The 16,022-nt window shown below is 41.1% G+C and overlaps 1 protein-coding gene across 12 annotated transcripts in view; it reads right to left on the bottom strand.

The window, feature by feature from the left end:
• Positions 1-16,022, bottom strand: part of mecom (MDS1 and EVI1 complex locus) — a 159,193-nt gene that overhangs the window by 23,164 nt on the left and 120,007 nt on the right. For 11 of the 12 annotated variants that reach the window (XM_023351922.1, XM_023351923.1, XM_023351924.1 and 8 more), the window contains exon 3: positions 5,347-5,481. In XM_023351922.1, the coding sequence (XP_023207690.1) occupies positions 5,347-5,481 (135 nt within the window). Of the gene's footprint in view, positions 1-5,346; positions 5,482-6,738; positions 7,243-16,022 lie in introns of those variants that run through there. The other variant, XM_023351926.1, reaches the window with a different exon arrangement.

Raw genomic sequence — 16,022 nt, 5'->3', positions numbered from 1 at the left:
CTTACTAAGTGACACATACCCTGAGTGACTAGCTTTGAAACCTCCAACAGGAGATTTTTAATTAGTCTGTGCTGCATTTGATCATCTCTAGTACCAAATTCTTTATTTAAATAAATTAAAAAAAATAAGCATTCCAAATCATTTTTTCCCATTATTATGACTGTAGATGAACTACAAAACTTACATTTTTGGACTAATTAAATTTGGTATGGACACACATGAATTATGTAGATCCAATATTGGTGCCAGAGTTCTAAAAATAACTTGTGATTTAGAAAAAAACTTTGTGGAAAAAAAGAAATGGGTTCTTAGTTTTGCAAAAAAATCTCAGCTTGTTCCATCAGGAACCAAGGGTATATCGTTGCATCATATGAGCAAGCATATGAGCCTCGCTTCCCAGGAGAGTGATAACCCTGTCCTAGAAAAAAAATGATATGCTTTAAAATAATATGTGGATAAAAGAGATAGCCTCCTGCACTGTGTTAGAAACACTGAGCTACATGGTTAAAGGACATCAGAGGAGTTCAAGGATATTTGAAGAACTCTGGTGAACTATATTGAGCGGGGTTGTTTGTTTTGTTTTTAGGATTTGTGTTTTTAAGTCAAATCTTAATACTGAAAAATAATATGGGGGGGAAACAAGAGAAACATTTTGCTTTTTCACCAAAAGAATTAAAGGAACTCAAGTGTGAGGGTTCTCGTTCTTTGCCATGTTTACTTCAACTTTATTGTAAACATACAGGCGAGCATAAATGGAACGCTTAACATGCTTGAGCGGACAAACAGAACCTAGCTCCAACGGGCCGTCACCTCTGTGAGGTCACCAAAATATTGATACTACGAAACAATCAAACAGCGGTTCAAGCAGATTTGTTATTCTGTAGAAAATCCGCTCAGACGCTGATACAGAGGCTGAAGACAGAAGCTGTTGAAAACCAAAAGGAGAAGTAGGTATATCAAAATCACGAAGAATGTCAATAACACTTTTTCAAAGAGGCAAGTTTTTACATTTGGAGTATTGTGTTTAAACAAAAATAAATTTATCATAATAAACATCCATAAGTGAAGGAAACTCTTAACAAATTGCAGGCACAGATGTCCTGCATGCTGAACTTTCCACAAGTAAGAAACTCTGTGGTCTATGAGTCATCTTTGATAAATGAATTACTTTAGAAAAAAAAGGGAATCTGCAATAGTTTAAGAACACACAAGTGGGTAAAGCATGGCAATTATGAGCGGGAGGGGAACTCTACTACTTCCACGAAGATCACCATGGATAAACACAAACAGGTAGCAACTCTGCACGAGTGTGGAGGCACCACCAGCAAACACCCCCACTTCCCACACAACCACACACACACACAAAGACAATCCCAACAACACTTTAACAATAGCTTTAAGTAATCACTGAGTGCAAAAATCCAGGCTTACTAAGTCAGAGCAGCGGTAACCAGCTGCCTCAGCTTAAAAGGCAGTGAACACTCTGAACATTCTGTAGTTCACCAATTTATTTTTTTACAAAATTGTCACATACAATTTAAAGGCTTAAATGTAATTTATATTTGACCTTGTTCCCTGTATTAGTGTATAATTTTTTTCTATTTATTTTTCTGATGCGCTCATAAAGAGGTAATGTGTTATGATTGGACTACTTGTTACGCTGCCGTTGCTGCGTCTTCCCTGCTGATTTCCTCATATCCACAGGTATGCCATTTGCTAACGCTATCAAAACGAAATAAACTTACTGGTGGCAGAACTTCATGCAAAAAGCTTTAAATTGAACACTGCTTAAGAATTAAGAAAAGAGAAAGCTGTGAGACAGTGGATGAACAAAACAGGAGCAAAACATGAAAAAAGTCACTTTCAGATTTTGCAGGCGAATCGTGTACTCAGACACAGACAGGCATATCAAATCATATGAAATGATGCAGAAGGGGGTGAAGAGAATTTGCACACAATTCCAGCACATTGCCTGAAACTGACGAAAAGTCAGCATGACTCAATTGTGCTCATATTAACCCTTACGCTGAGAGTTGCTTTTGTATAAAGGGCTCATCAGATTTCAATTTTACAATAAGAGTTTATTAATGAATAAGCTTCAAACTGTTATCTCTGTGAGTTACAATCAGCTCCATTGTATGCACACTGCCACATGCTCCAGAGCCACTTCATTGCACTCAATACTGAGTGACAATCAATGGAGCAGATGAGATTAACTCTCATATCCCTCTGTACTGTATTATGAAAGGCTCTTCAGGGCCTCGTTGGATGATGTTAATTACACTTTTTAATCAATTTTCCATTTAGTTGAATCAGTAGAGTGAGGAGCGCAGAGAAGGGTTTTTAAGTGCTAATTGCCCCTAATTATCCTCACGACAAAACATGAGGGGATCTGTGCTCAGAGAGCTGCAAGCGTGTTGTTTAGGGGCTTTCTGAAGCCTTCAGCTTTGTCTCAAAAACAGCCAAGAGCTCATGATCAGCGCAAACAGCAGCCACAAAACTATTAACTGGATTGTGTGAGTGCTGAAAAATACTTGTGCTGGAAATTAAATACAAGAAAAAGGTTAAATATACCTGTGAAAAAAGTACAACCTCTGGAAAGTTCAGTGTGACTGATAAAGTAAGGTCCCTCTCTCCTTTATTTGTCTTTAGCAATTTTCAGTTTTCTTTGAGGGCTGACATCGATTCTGATTATGTTGGCTAATAAATTTTTTTTCCTGCCAAATATATCAAATAATTGATTTTATAAATAACCCATAGTTTCTCCATAGAGTAATGCTTTTAAATCCGACAGAAAATGAAGGTGTTATAAGGTTATGTCCATTTATACATCAAAGCATATGTTCCTAATCTTTGTCAGATTTTGTTAAACTTAATATTACAAAATTCCACAGTTGAGTGATGGGCTTATAGACTGTGGGAGTTTTTAGTTTTGAAAATACTGTAGAGGGAAAAAAAGATAATTGTTTTAAGTATTTGGCCTGTTGCTCACTGATTAGAGCTGATCAACAAAAACCTAATCAATCCTTAATTGACTCAATAGTACATTGCAATTTCCAATAGTGTCCTTATTCCTCTTCCAATTTATTGTGAAATGATTCTCTTATTTAGAGCTAAGTGTGATAAATTAAAGGAGGTATAAACAACAGAACATATCTCATGCTGTCTATTGTAAATATTTTCTGATTTCAGTTTTTTATCCAGTTCACTATAGATTATACCTTCTCAAATTATGTAGTATACATAGATAAGCAAACAAGAAGCTGAAATAGTAAGAAGAAGCATAATCTACAACAAATCTTGTATTTAGGGGGAAATAAATGGAAGAAAACAGGGTTTGTTTCACTCATTCCTTCCTCTTCCACTCCCCTGTTCTTCTGAGATTACTCATAAACTTTTATAGTAAACAGAACTGGGTCAAAAATGAGAGGATGGAAGCCAGTTTTACTCTCGTGACGGCAGAGGTGCTTGTAAAGGCCCTGCACAAAATAACGACCAAACACACCTGGAAATTGCTGTCGTTGTAGGACAACGTCCGAACGTAAATCATGCGACAAATCGTTTCTGTCCGACGGCTAAGAAAGAGTCCCTTAAATTTGATCCCGAGGGAAGATTTTCCAATCCATCTGAAGCCCTCAGTAACACTGTGAGGCTCTTCTGCGAAAATCTGGCGGTGGTGTGTGTAATGTGTGGCGTAATCAGCGGTTTCAGGCTGAGTTTGGACTCAGCGCTTTCTCTGTGGCTGTAAAAAAGACCTGCTGGAATCAGGTACTGTGCGGCTTCAACATTTCCAGCTCGGAATGAGGAGCATTGGGAGTCATCGAAACCTCAATGAACAATTCACAGCCCTGCGTACGCACACGCCTGCACACCCCCACACACACAGGCACTGCAACTTTGGTTTGGACGTGGGCAAAAGCCCAAACAAAGGCAACACACAGGTGTGTGCACACACACTCCGGAGACATAATGAAACACTCGACACACTCGCAAAAAAAGGGCCCCCATGTGCTTAGAGACACAGGGACAGACGCACACCGGCAGAATCTGACAGCAGCTTTACAAGACCACCCCGTTTAGTCTATTCATTTTCCAACGCACAGACGGGCATTGTGGGAGGCTACAGTGTGTTTTTGAAAACACCGGCGTTGGCCGGAAGGCTTAAAGACAGCACATTGTGCAGTGTTGTGACAGAGCGTGATACTTAACAATCACCTCATCATAGCCATGTCCGTGACCTGTGGGAGCCTTACACAGCCACCCAGGCAGAACCGCGACGCTGACAGCGAGTCGCACCTCGCGTCGCAAGCAGCTCAGGGAAAGCTCTCTCTGCTTGTTTGTCTCTGTCTTTTACCAGAGTGGGGAGGTAAGCATGCATGAAAGAGCTTCTGCTCCTCTTTATGAGGCCCTCCTGCTGTCTCTCGTCACTGAGATGTGTGAAAGATGAGCAGAAGATAAGTGCCTTGGTGGCTGAGCCGTATAGTTTTTGGAAGAAAATTAAACCCAAAGGCTAAATGTGACAAAAAAAAAACACCCCCAAATCAAACAGAAAAGAGTTTGTCGAGCAATTTGAATTTAAATCCTGCGCAAAAATGTAGTTTATTCTTCAATCTCAGCAGATGACACTGCAGAAAAGTTATCTAGTTGGACCACCTGTGAGATGATGTTTTCCGTTTGGGTCAAGCGATCGTGCTCTCGACACACGCGTCAGGTGAAGTTTGGCCCAATGTCTTCCTGCTTTGGGAGCCTGCTGGCTGTAAGGATTACTGAGCTGAACGGGCCCTCATGTGTGCAGCACGCACCTCTCTACAGCCAGGTGAACAGCAATAGGGCTTTGGCATTCCTGGCATATCTAAGAGTTTATATCGCCAGCGTGACCGGGAAGTGTGCGGAACTATCATCCCGGGGGCGGCCGCCTCTGATCGTTCCCTGTGGTCTTTGTGCGGCAGAAGGCAGCAAACAAATACAGAGGTAAAACATGCAGTGATGATAATATGAAGAGCTGTGTGTGTGTCCATGCGTTTGTCTGTTAGGTGAGGACAGAGAGTGCCAGCCACTCATAAGACTATCTGACTTACATCACAATAACATCATTTGACAGCACACAGCAGGCTGGATGTTGAAAAGTGCAGATACAAAATTATGGCTTTGGAGTTGTTTAAAAAAAAAAAAAAAAGGTGGAATTTAAAAACCCTGATTCATCTTGCCAGGCAGAAGACACATCATCATCTGGGGATTTCAAGAACAAGTCATTCGCTTGAATTTTCTCTCCTTCTCTGGTTTCTTTCACTTTGTTGAGATGGATTTCATGTCACACGGCGCGTCTGAGGACACGATTCCACATACCTGCTCATCTGTCTGGCACGCTCTGAGGTTATGCTGCGTGGCCGCAGGGGCAAACTGGATGTGCTTCAGCCAGCTCCCTGCGTCTGGTTTGCTGGCATCCAGGCAGAACTTTACATGGCCTGACCCATCCAAGATCTGCAGAGAGAAAGAGAGAGAAAGAGAAAGAGAGAGAGGGAGAGAGAGAGAGAGAGATCAGACTTTGATCAGTATCAGACCAGGTTACTGTGTCCAAACACTGCCTAACCGCATACCTCCCACTAAGAAATCCCACTTAAATGTTAGGAGCTGCTTTGTGAGGCAATGCGCTCACTCACACACACACACGCCCACGAACACACACACACCTAAACACACATGCATACTGAGAAATTTGCATGAAAAGGCTGAACAAAAATACAGTAAATATTATTTTAGGAATTATAAAAGCAGACAGGAAGTAAAAGAATGAAATAAAAAAAAGTCAGCATTTTTTATGTTAGCTTTAATTTTATTTCCACACTTTAAAGAAAATATTTTAATATGTGATGTCATGGATTGAAACAACCACAGAAGAGCTGAAATTCAGTAACATAATATAAACAAATCGAAAAAGTAAAAAAAAAATAAAATAAAAAGGAGAAGCTGGTTATAAAAAAGATTTTAAAAATGATTTAATGTTTCAAAATCAAAACGAATTAAACAAAAAAATAACAAAAAACGAAATACAACAACAATCTCACCAAAACACAAAAAATACAAATAGATTTATTTTAATGTCTATATTATTTTAACTTGAAACCAACCTCGAATTTTATCTAATACTGATGCTTAGCGAATTTCATTTAAAGAAATGCATTTACTGATTTCACAACAAAAGCTGTTAATAGAATAAAAATTTTAATAGAAATTATACCAAAAAAGCCTGTTCTGCTCTGGTTAAGAGGTGCACTTTTAAAGAAAACGATTTACGAAAAAAAAAATTTGATTAAGCAAATCATTAGGCTCCTAAATTTTGCAGCATAAAATGTTATAACGTCGCGTTTGAAATGCTGCTGGTTTCGGCAGAGCGGTTGTAAACTTTTGCAGGGGAGCAAATCAATTGCAGGAAACCGCCGAGTGATAAGAGTTATGAAGACAAGCCGATTGTTAGGATGCAAAACAGATTCTCTTCCAGGGTCACAAATCTGCCTCAGCGCCTTTGTGTTAGTCTTCGACTGAATAAATATTTTGCATGTATATCTACATATAAAAAAAGCAAGAATCGGGAATCAAGAGTGGATCCGGCGCGTTTTAAATGAAGCCATAAAACTTTAAGTTTTAAATAATCAACGAGCAAATAAACAGTCGTTTAATTTAAATAATCAGTGCAGAAAAAGTAATATTTTATTTGAGGACAATTACCAATCACCTTACCGTCCAAACTCGTGTTACAGCCTCTTGGGTGATTAAAACTCCGGAAAAGTAAGGGGGGAAAAAAAGAAAAAGAAAACAATAAAAAATAAAAATAATAATAAAATTTTTAAAAAGCAAACAAAAAAGTTTGATTTAAGTATTAAAAAAAAATAAACTAGAACTTCTTGTTGCTGCGGTCGCTTCGCCAGCTTTGTGGCATCGCGTTGTGTCTCGGTGCCTCTTCAGTTCCCCGAGCTTCGGGAGTTTCCGCCGGTGCGCTCTCGGTCGCCGCGCCGCTCGCGCTTGGCTGAGGAGTAAATCCAGACGGCGCTGCTCTCCTCTCACTGTCCTACAGACATCGTGGGACGGAACTAAAACCCATCCGGCGCATCAGTCCGCTGCCAACTTTTCACTGTGTCTGCTCTGCGCGCTTCTGCTCGACTCGTCCTCTCCTTCTCTTGTCACCCCTCCTGTCCTGACGCGCCCAGGTGTCCTTCAGTAAGCCATTCAACTTTTCATTTTTCTCTTCCTCCTCACCCCCCCACACACCCACCCTCCCACCCCCTCCACCTCTTCCCCTCTCTCTTCCTCAGACAGCTCGGGATGTGTCGTCTGTGAGACAGCAGGGGGAGATTTCGGCAGGCGGACAATTTGCGCGATGTTTCTGATTCCGCTCAGATAAAGAGGGATCCCGCGCCTCAGTCTCCATCCTCTCCCCCACGAGAGTCAAATCGGTTCGCGGGGGTCTGTCTGTGCACCCCCCCTTCCCACCACCACAACCATCGGAAGAGACTCGGCTCCGCAGTAAATTTTAAAGTGACAGGGGCCCGGGGTTGGAAAGGGTGAGCGGGGTCAGGGAGAGGTCGCGGTGGGGGCTTATGAGAGGGATGAACTCCACGCACACACAGACAGACAGCCACACTTTAATGATTTAGCATCCACGTGTTCCCCAACTTTTTCTCTCTCTCTCTTTTTTTCTTCGAAGATTTGATGTTATTATGCGCCTCAAATTTGAACCTGAACGACTTATTGGGATTGTTTTTCCCAATAAAAAGTGTAAAATGAGTGACAGTGCACAACATAAATAACAAATCGCCCTCTCTGGTCTGTGCATATTTTAGGAATGATATACTTTCTTAAGAATCCATTAGTAGAAACCTGAACATCACGTGGTAAGTTTGTTTTGTTTGAAATACAAAATATTACACGAAGATGCAAGCTTTTTCTCTTTTGTTTCGTTTTCTTTTCATGTTTATAAAAATAAAACAAAACTATGAATCCACCAGCAAAGAGAAACACAAAAGTCCCTTTGGGTTTTATTTAACACACATCTCAATTTAGCAAGACAAAGTATATGGTTGACCACGTGACGTCATTTCCCTTAAATGGTAAGGGTGAGTGTCGCTGGCATAGGGCTAAAAGAAACAATAAACAAAAAAATTGCAACAACAAAATATTAATAATATGACTACTTACTTTGCCAAAACCTGTCAGGACTGTGGACAGTCTGTTCCACCATGAAAAAATATGTGCATCATCACTGTTAATGATACCTGTATGATATATAGTATATACTGTATATATATACTGGTGATTTTGTTGTTACTATGTCAAATATTTAAAAAAAATTATATTTGATTATCTTTCTATGTGGACTACAAAACATGCTTGTTCTAATTTAACAATTTAACATGAAAATCAAACAGCCACTGTTTTTGTTTCTTTCAGTACTGCTGGTTTGGTAATCACTTACCAAAACATGCATAGAGCCTCTCTTTTTAGCCATATTCATAAACAGGCAGGAGGTGGTCATATCAACCCCGTCTTGTCCCCCATTTTGCATGCCACTGTTGATTTTTGCCTCCCCTATTAGCCCTAACTAATTCTACCACTACTTCTTCTTTTAGTAGGAATGATGCATACATATTAGAACAATGAGGTAAAAAATAGGAGGACTATATTTCAAAGCCAATTCTTTTTGTGTCAGGGGAGCAATTTAACAACCACAGACTTAAGTGTTCCTGTTAAAGACCTCCAGGAAACTCCATATGGACCATAAGAACCCACTTTTTTTTTGGGAGACATTGACCTAATCACCTGCTTTTTTTTGTTCTTGGCAGTTTATTTCCCCCTTCATTCTCTTTCACAGCACAGCACAAAAAAGAGTTAATGAACTCTTTCAAATAATCAAATCTCCCCGCTTGAAAGAAAACACTTGGAGAAATGTTTGATTAAAAACGGCTTTGTTCTTGGTTTTGTCTCATCAAGATAAGACATGAAAATGCTACTTTGTGGAGAGTCCTTGCATAATGTCGTCAATTTTTTTAAAAGCAGGAACTCAAATCAACAGCATTGTGAGATAATAATAATATTAATAATAATAATAATAATAATAAAACAACATCCTCCTTGTCAGTGAGTTTATTAAGGAGCCCATAAAGCAGGAGAGAGTCTGATGAGAGCAGATGATGATGGATAACTCCTCACTCTGCGACGTTGACCTTCCATCCCAGATAATGCCCATTGTCCCCCCCCCCACGCCCTCTTTTTTTTTTTTTTTGTAAAGCACAGAGCAGAAACGTGGAGTAAGGACAGGAAAAAATCATGTGTAAATAAGGCAGGGGCCCCGCCACTGATTCCCATCATGTCGCGCTCCTTGAGAACCGCCAGAGAGACCCCCGGTCCGCCCGGTCATTGATTTCCTGCCTGTGCTCGACTTGTCCATTGTTGGAAGCCTTTTTAATTTAGCCATAAATTGGGAAAGCTCAAGTCGAATGAGCTGTTCTATTTTCTTCCTGTCAGGATGAGGGATTTGTTTTATGATGCATTGTGTATTAAATACAAGTAATCTGGGAAAGTGATTGCTCCGGCGGCCTCTCGGTCTGATCGAGGATCTCTGATAGGGGAGAGCGGTGTGAGGGGGCGTTCCTCTTTTTTTGTTTTCTTCCTTAAAAAGGGAGGAAATGTTTGAGGATAAGCAAGTAGAGTTTGTGGCATCACAGAGGGTAAAGAGGGGCAACCTGTGGAAGAGTTCCGCTTCTTTGCCCTGTCAAGAGATGGCGTGGTTAACTAAAGTGCAACTCTAATACGCCACATTGCCATCTGAAGGTGACAATGTGATTCAGAACATTTTTATGGTTTCAAATTTGTTGCTGCTTTGACGCAATCATTGCATTCAATCATCACAGCCACAGAAAACAAGCTCAGTCAGAAACATGTTTTTTTATATATAGAAATGCTTGTTGCACTGGCCAGACAGCAACTTTATACACCTAGACATGATACCAGTCACTTTCACACTGTAAAAACGAAATTCAGGCTGGCTTAAATTTTAAACGTAAATATTATTCAAATCTAAATGTGAAATAAAAGCATTTTATTCTTGCAAGAATAATTTAAATATCCTACAATTACCAATCCTTTATTAAATCAAAGAGGCTTTCTCAACATGGATCATTTTCATTATTTAAATCAATTACTACAAGGGTAAATGTCCATTAAAACACCCCTGACCTGGGGCGTGCTGTGGTTGCGTAGGGATAGCACGACCCACGTTTGGAGGCCTTGAGTCCTCGTCCCGGGTTCGATTCCCGGACCCGGTGACATTTGCCGCATGTCTTCCCCCTTTCCTGTCAGCCTACTTTACACTAGAGCCCACAAACTATTTGCAATGTATATCCCTTAGCTTCCACAAGCTACATATGAGATAGATGATGGAAACTGTGAATATTTCAAATATAAACTGAATCACAAAGAGAGTAATATCTTGGCGGTATTTTTCGTGTGTCTTCATGGCAAAAGCAACCAGTGTCTAATTTGTACCTGGTTTGTCCCTCAACAGTTTTGTGGGTCTTGTTAATTTCAAATAGTTCTGAGTAAACTTACCCCACAGGCAAAACCATCAAACAAAACAGATATATTGAATATATTTTTTTCTGTCTGTAGCTGTACTGTTTTGTTTTTTTTTCAGCTGCCATATCTCAGTTTGTAGTCCACTCTAACAAGCAGCTCTCTGATTTCTAATAAGAAATTTACACTTTCCTCCTTGTAAGAGCAGAACATCCGCAACAAGGCGTCAAATTGTTAGATGGGACATGAAAGCTCCAGCTGTACGTCGTGCTGGAACGTCTAATCATCCGAACGTGACGCAGTAAAGCTGCAGGGGAAAAAAAAGAAAAGAAAAAACGATGGGGGTGAATTTAAAACTCTTGTTTCAGTTAATGAGGCGGGAGACCGATTTGCAGTGGCACCGCTCTGATTCCCCATTCAGATTTGCCATAAACGCTCCTATACGTTCTGAAGTGCTCAGATGAAACGGGTCTGGTTTTTATCTGAGTTACGCCATGCCTTTGTCACCACGATTGTGACGCGCTGAATTGTTCAGGGCGGAAAAGCTGTTTATCAACGAATTATACAAAGAAAACGCACGCAGGCTTCAGGGTGCGTTAGTTTCGGCTGTATCAGGGCGAGCATTTCATACGTATTAAGGAGGATTCTTTTACAGCATGCTGCACTGGGATGAAAAAGTGCTGTGAAATTCTCCAAATGGGGTTGAACATCTTAGATGCTTATTTTTGCTTGCGGCTTTACTTGTTTATTTTAGGTGCAAGGTCACGAACAAAAAAAAAAATCATACATGGATGCCGAGCATTTTTTATGATCAAATAGTTTCATATTTTTTGCTTGATCTTTGGTTCTGCCTTACATGGGGCCTTTTTTATTTCTAACTCTTTGGAAAGCTTTAAGGCAATAATCGTCTGGTGCGCGAAAATGGTTTGGGTGAAGTGGGATGAAACGGGCTGGACATGGCAGACGGGAGGGGGTGATAGAGAGGCCGTGGGGAAGAGAGGGGAGGGGGGTGGTCCACGCGTGGGTTGAAAACTGACTCCGGCACTGTGAGCTGCTGCAGGGCCTGTGCCGCTGCACCGCTGCAGCCGATTGGCCACATGGAAACACTGGTGAAGGCCTGCGCGGTGCATTCCTGCACATCCTCCAGGAGAGCGAAAACGAAAGAAAGAAAGGAAATATCGCAGCCAAATCCACATGAAATAGGCCCACCATTCACAGTCAGACCTCCTATTGACAGAGACTAAAAGCTGCATTAAGTCTCCATCATGAGTCTGTATAGACGCTCTCCCTCCACCCACTTCCTTACGCGTTTTATTTTGCTTAGATGTGGGGCGGCTCAATCAAGTGGTGGGAACTTATTCAAAGCGCAAAGCGAACGGTTTGCACAACACTCTGCAACTTATTCTTTAATTAGCACATCCATCAGCCGCTAGGCGCTCACAATGCGTTAAGTGTGCAACTTTTAGGCCCCAATATTAAAGGATAAGACTGGGTGTCCGCATATCCCCAATTAGCATTAAAACACAGCAGCGGAAATGAAAGGAGAAAATGTAAATAAGAAATTTCCTCGGCTCTGGAAGCGGGCCCGTTGTGAGCGGCGTGTTAATCTCCACCTCGGTAATTTGGTATTGCGGGAGAAGACAGAAGCCCTGCTGCTGTGGCCTGCACTTCATAAATCACTGCTTTATGTGGACAAGGTCAGCACCCCCTTCTCCGCCGCCCCCCCTCGTCTCTCTCTCTCTCTCTCTCTCTCTCCTTCTCTCTCTCTGCTGCAGTTGGCCCCTCCCGGACCCTCCGCCATGTTTACCCGGCCGCCCGGGGGCCCTCAGGACCAGAGCGGCTCACTTCTAATTACTGTGGATTATTTTCATTTGCCGGAGGTCAGCCAGGCATTCCGGCAGAGTCGCAGAGAGGATGATTTCTTGACAAATTCTGCGGCCTTTCAGGAACAAGCGTGCCGTGTTTGCTGAATTAGCACACGGTCATTTTGTCTGTCTCTGCCCTTTGACAACGTCTTGCAGACCTCGCAGACATTTCATCACAAATGACAGTAGTTACTTACCCGAGCAAACATTTATACAAATGATCTTCATAAACAAAGACATTTCTCTTTTTTTTCAATGAATTTCAAAGGGTTCATTCATAGAAAACAAATAGTAGAAATTCTCAGTACCATGCTCAAATTGGCGCAAATGAACATATATTTTGTAACAGCCAATTTTTATACAATGACAATTTTATTCCTAAATCTCAAAATCTTTTCCATTTAGATAGACAACTTTATTTAATGCTTACATCAGAAATTTGGCAAAATAGAAAAAGGGGAAAACTGCAGAAATCTATACTGTCATAGTAAAAATTTCAATACCATCCATCCATTTTCTTACTCCCTTGTCCCTAGTGGAGTCGGGAGGGGTGCTGGTGTCTATCTCCAGCTAACCTTACTGGCGAGAGGCGGGGTCACCCTGGACAGGTCGCCAGTCTGTCGCAGGGCAACACAGAGACATACATGACAAACAACCATGCACACTCACACCTAGGGAGAATTTAGACAGACCAATTAACCTGACAGTCATGTTTTCAGACTGTGGGAGGAAGCCGGAGTACCCGGAGAGAACCCACGCATGCACAGGGAGAACATGCAAACTCCGTGCAGAAAGACCCCGGGCCGGGAATCGAACCCAGAACCTTCTTGCTGCAAGGCCACAGTGCTACCAACTGCGCAGCCTTTCAATACACTTTTTGTAAACCTGTAAAATGTTTTTTTTCTCAAATCTAACCTTTAGTTTAACAGCATTGATTTAGTAAAACAAAATGTCAGGTTAAAACTCTATTGCTTTCTATATAAAATTCCCAGTGTCATACTTATTGGAAAGCACACAGTTAATACACTTACAACAGCACTTAGTCATCTTTAGCATTTCAGAAGGCTGAAGCACAGAGGGATTGTTGACCTTCCTTCATGCATGATGTTTCCAAATAATCCTCAGTCCTGAGTCACTTCAGATCACACCCAATGATTTATAAGAATTTAACCAGAGACAGCGATAGAATTAGGTAACTGTGGGTCTTTTAAATTACTTCTGTGTTTGGCTTTATGTCTTGGATGGTCATCCTATTGACAGAATCAGACTATTACATTTTTCTGTCAGACTCAGAGGCCACCATATGCACTACTTAGCAGAAATGTCTTGGTATTGTAAGGAGTTGATGCTAAGCAGTCTGAATGAAGGTTTAATCACCTTTTGGAAGTGAAACAAGCCCACAGCATCACTGATCCTTTGCCGCACTTTACAGATTGAATAAGGTATTTTATGTCTATTCATCCATTCATTAATATAATCTTATGGTTATTATGGTGCCTTGCTGACACCATGAAGGGATTATTTCATGCAGTTATCCGTCAGTGAGCTCTGGAGACTTTATACCCAGCTAAATATCCTTCATATTTTATGTTAGTGCCTAAATAAAATGTTTTAACCATTGGTGGGACTGACGATGCAGAAAACTTTTCTAAATATTCATTGTGAGGCTGTGCAACTGTAGTTACTTTATATACAGTACATTCTCTTTAGAGGTACCATTTGAAAGACATCTGAGATATTTATTGATGCATTAAGTTGATATCTGAAATATTTTTTTGATTTCTGCAGATAGCACTCCATGTCACACAAACTCAGCAGCAGGATATGCTCTAAGTATTTTTAGATCCCAACTTTTAATCCCTCCCTTTACAACATGATCAATGAAAATATCATGAAAAGAAGAATGGATTGTGTAAGAGCGAATAAGCAGCCACTACAGATTGACATGCTGTCGTTTGGAGGTGCATGGCCAAGAATGATAAAGGGTCTTTCAGAGAAAGCTGGAGAGGTGAAGTTTGATGGTAAGTGGTATCAGTGACGTACGCAGGCTTTGGTAATCATAGATACTTCCTCTGCAGAGCCTCAGAACACAGGCCTGCACTGTATGTGAGCTACTGGGTGCGATAAAGCTGCACATGAGTCAAGAGGTCACGTTTTCCAAGCATAAATTCAGCAGGCATGTAGCTCCTATACATACAGACAGAGTGGAAACTCAAACAACTCAGCGCAGCCTTGCAGAGGAGAAATGGGGACGTAATTAGAGCATGTTGCCTTTTGCCACAGGGAGAACAAATTGGCTCTACGGCACTCATAGATATCATCTTTAAAAGAGCTTTATTTAATGTCCGACTGGTAAAGTGGTACATGGCCCCTTCAGATGTTCAAGTGACTCACATTTATTACATTTATTGAGACCTCTTCTCATGTTTAACATTTGCTTTCTGCGGTAATAGTTGGACAACTTGCCTTTCATGCTCTTTGTCCAGTTGGAGAGCCAATACTTTAATGACGAAGACGATACGGCAGCAGAGTGGGGCATTACACTACAGCTCCATATTGGTTCAGTCACAACAAGAAAAACAAAATCGTTTTTAAAAAAGGAGAAGAACCTGCTGACATAATGGACACAAAATGATATCCCTAAATACTTTTCACAACGCAATTCCAATGTAGAACAGAAATAATTATTGTTTAATTAGGTACAACTTCTGTGTATTAGTTATTAGGTATATATAGAAATCTGCAAAATATTAAAAGAAACACTTTGTGACCGGAAAAAAAAACAAAAAAACCTTTCGTTGACCGCTGGTTTGTGAGCAGCATGGAAAGTTTTACACGATACAGTCTCAGTTGTCCACTCTTGTTTGAACCATCAGATATGTTGATCAATGCTCCCCAGGCTTTATCAATTCCAAACCAATCAGTCTAGTGTCACACACTTTTGGGTTAATATTCCAACCCTGAGGCCCTGCACCAGGTGAAGATAAATCAGCTTTATGATGGGTTGTTATGGTTTTTATAGCACAGGAGTTGTGAGGGACTGATTTGGGGATCAATCACCTGCCGGTGTCTGCCGGCACCTCGGCCACTGTGAGGATCGATCGAAGATCTAGAGCTCCAGTGATGGAATAGAGGTGTATTTCTGTGTGTGTTTGTTTGTGTGCGTTATTGAGATGTGGGCAGCTTTAAGGAATGTGTATTTGCGCAGTGTGAGACAAAATGATGAAGGTGCGCATGTGTGTGTGTGTCTGTGTGTGTGTGTAGCAGACACAGAGAGAAGATATATCTGCAGCTGTAGTGGTGATGAAGAGCTGCTGGACTATGACCAGACCATCTCAGCTCAAATTGGAGTCTCCCCTTTTCTCCCCCCTGTGTGCTCTCTCTCAATCCACTTCTTTATCTAGATGGCACTTTGGAAAATCTCATTGTCACACAACATTTAACAAAGACAGAAGTCTCAGGCAGGCAGCTGGAGATGACTAGCCTGACAGCTAGTGTGCGGAGTATTCCTAAACAACCTCTTTCACATTTTCCCTTGGGAGAGGCCGACAACACGGGCAAAACTCTGCCAAGCCAAATAATAAAGTGTGC

Source organism: Xiphophorus maculatus, chromosome 18 (genome assembly GCF_002775205.1).
Source record: "Xiphophorus maculatus strain JP 163 A chromosome 18, X_maculatus-5.0-male, whole genome shotgun sequence".
In the NCBI taxonomy this organism is placed as follows: domain Eukaryota; kingdom Metazoa; phylum Chordata; class Actinopteri; order Cyprinodontiformes; family Poeciliidae; genus Xiphophorus; species Xiphophorus maculatus.
The sequence above is the reverse complement of the archived record's forward strand: the minus strand, read 5'-3'. Positions and strand labels throughout refer to the sequence as shown.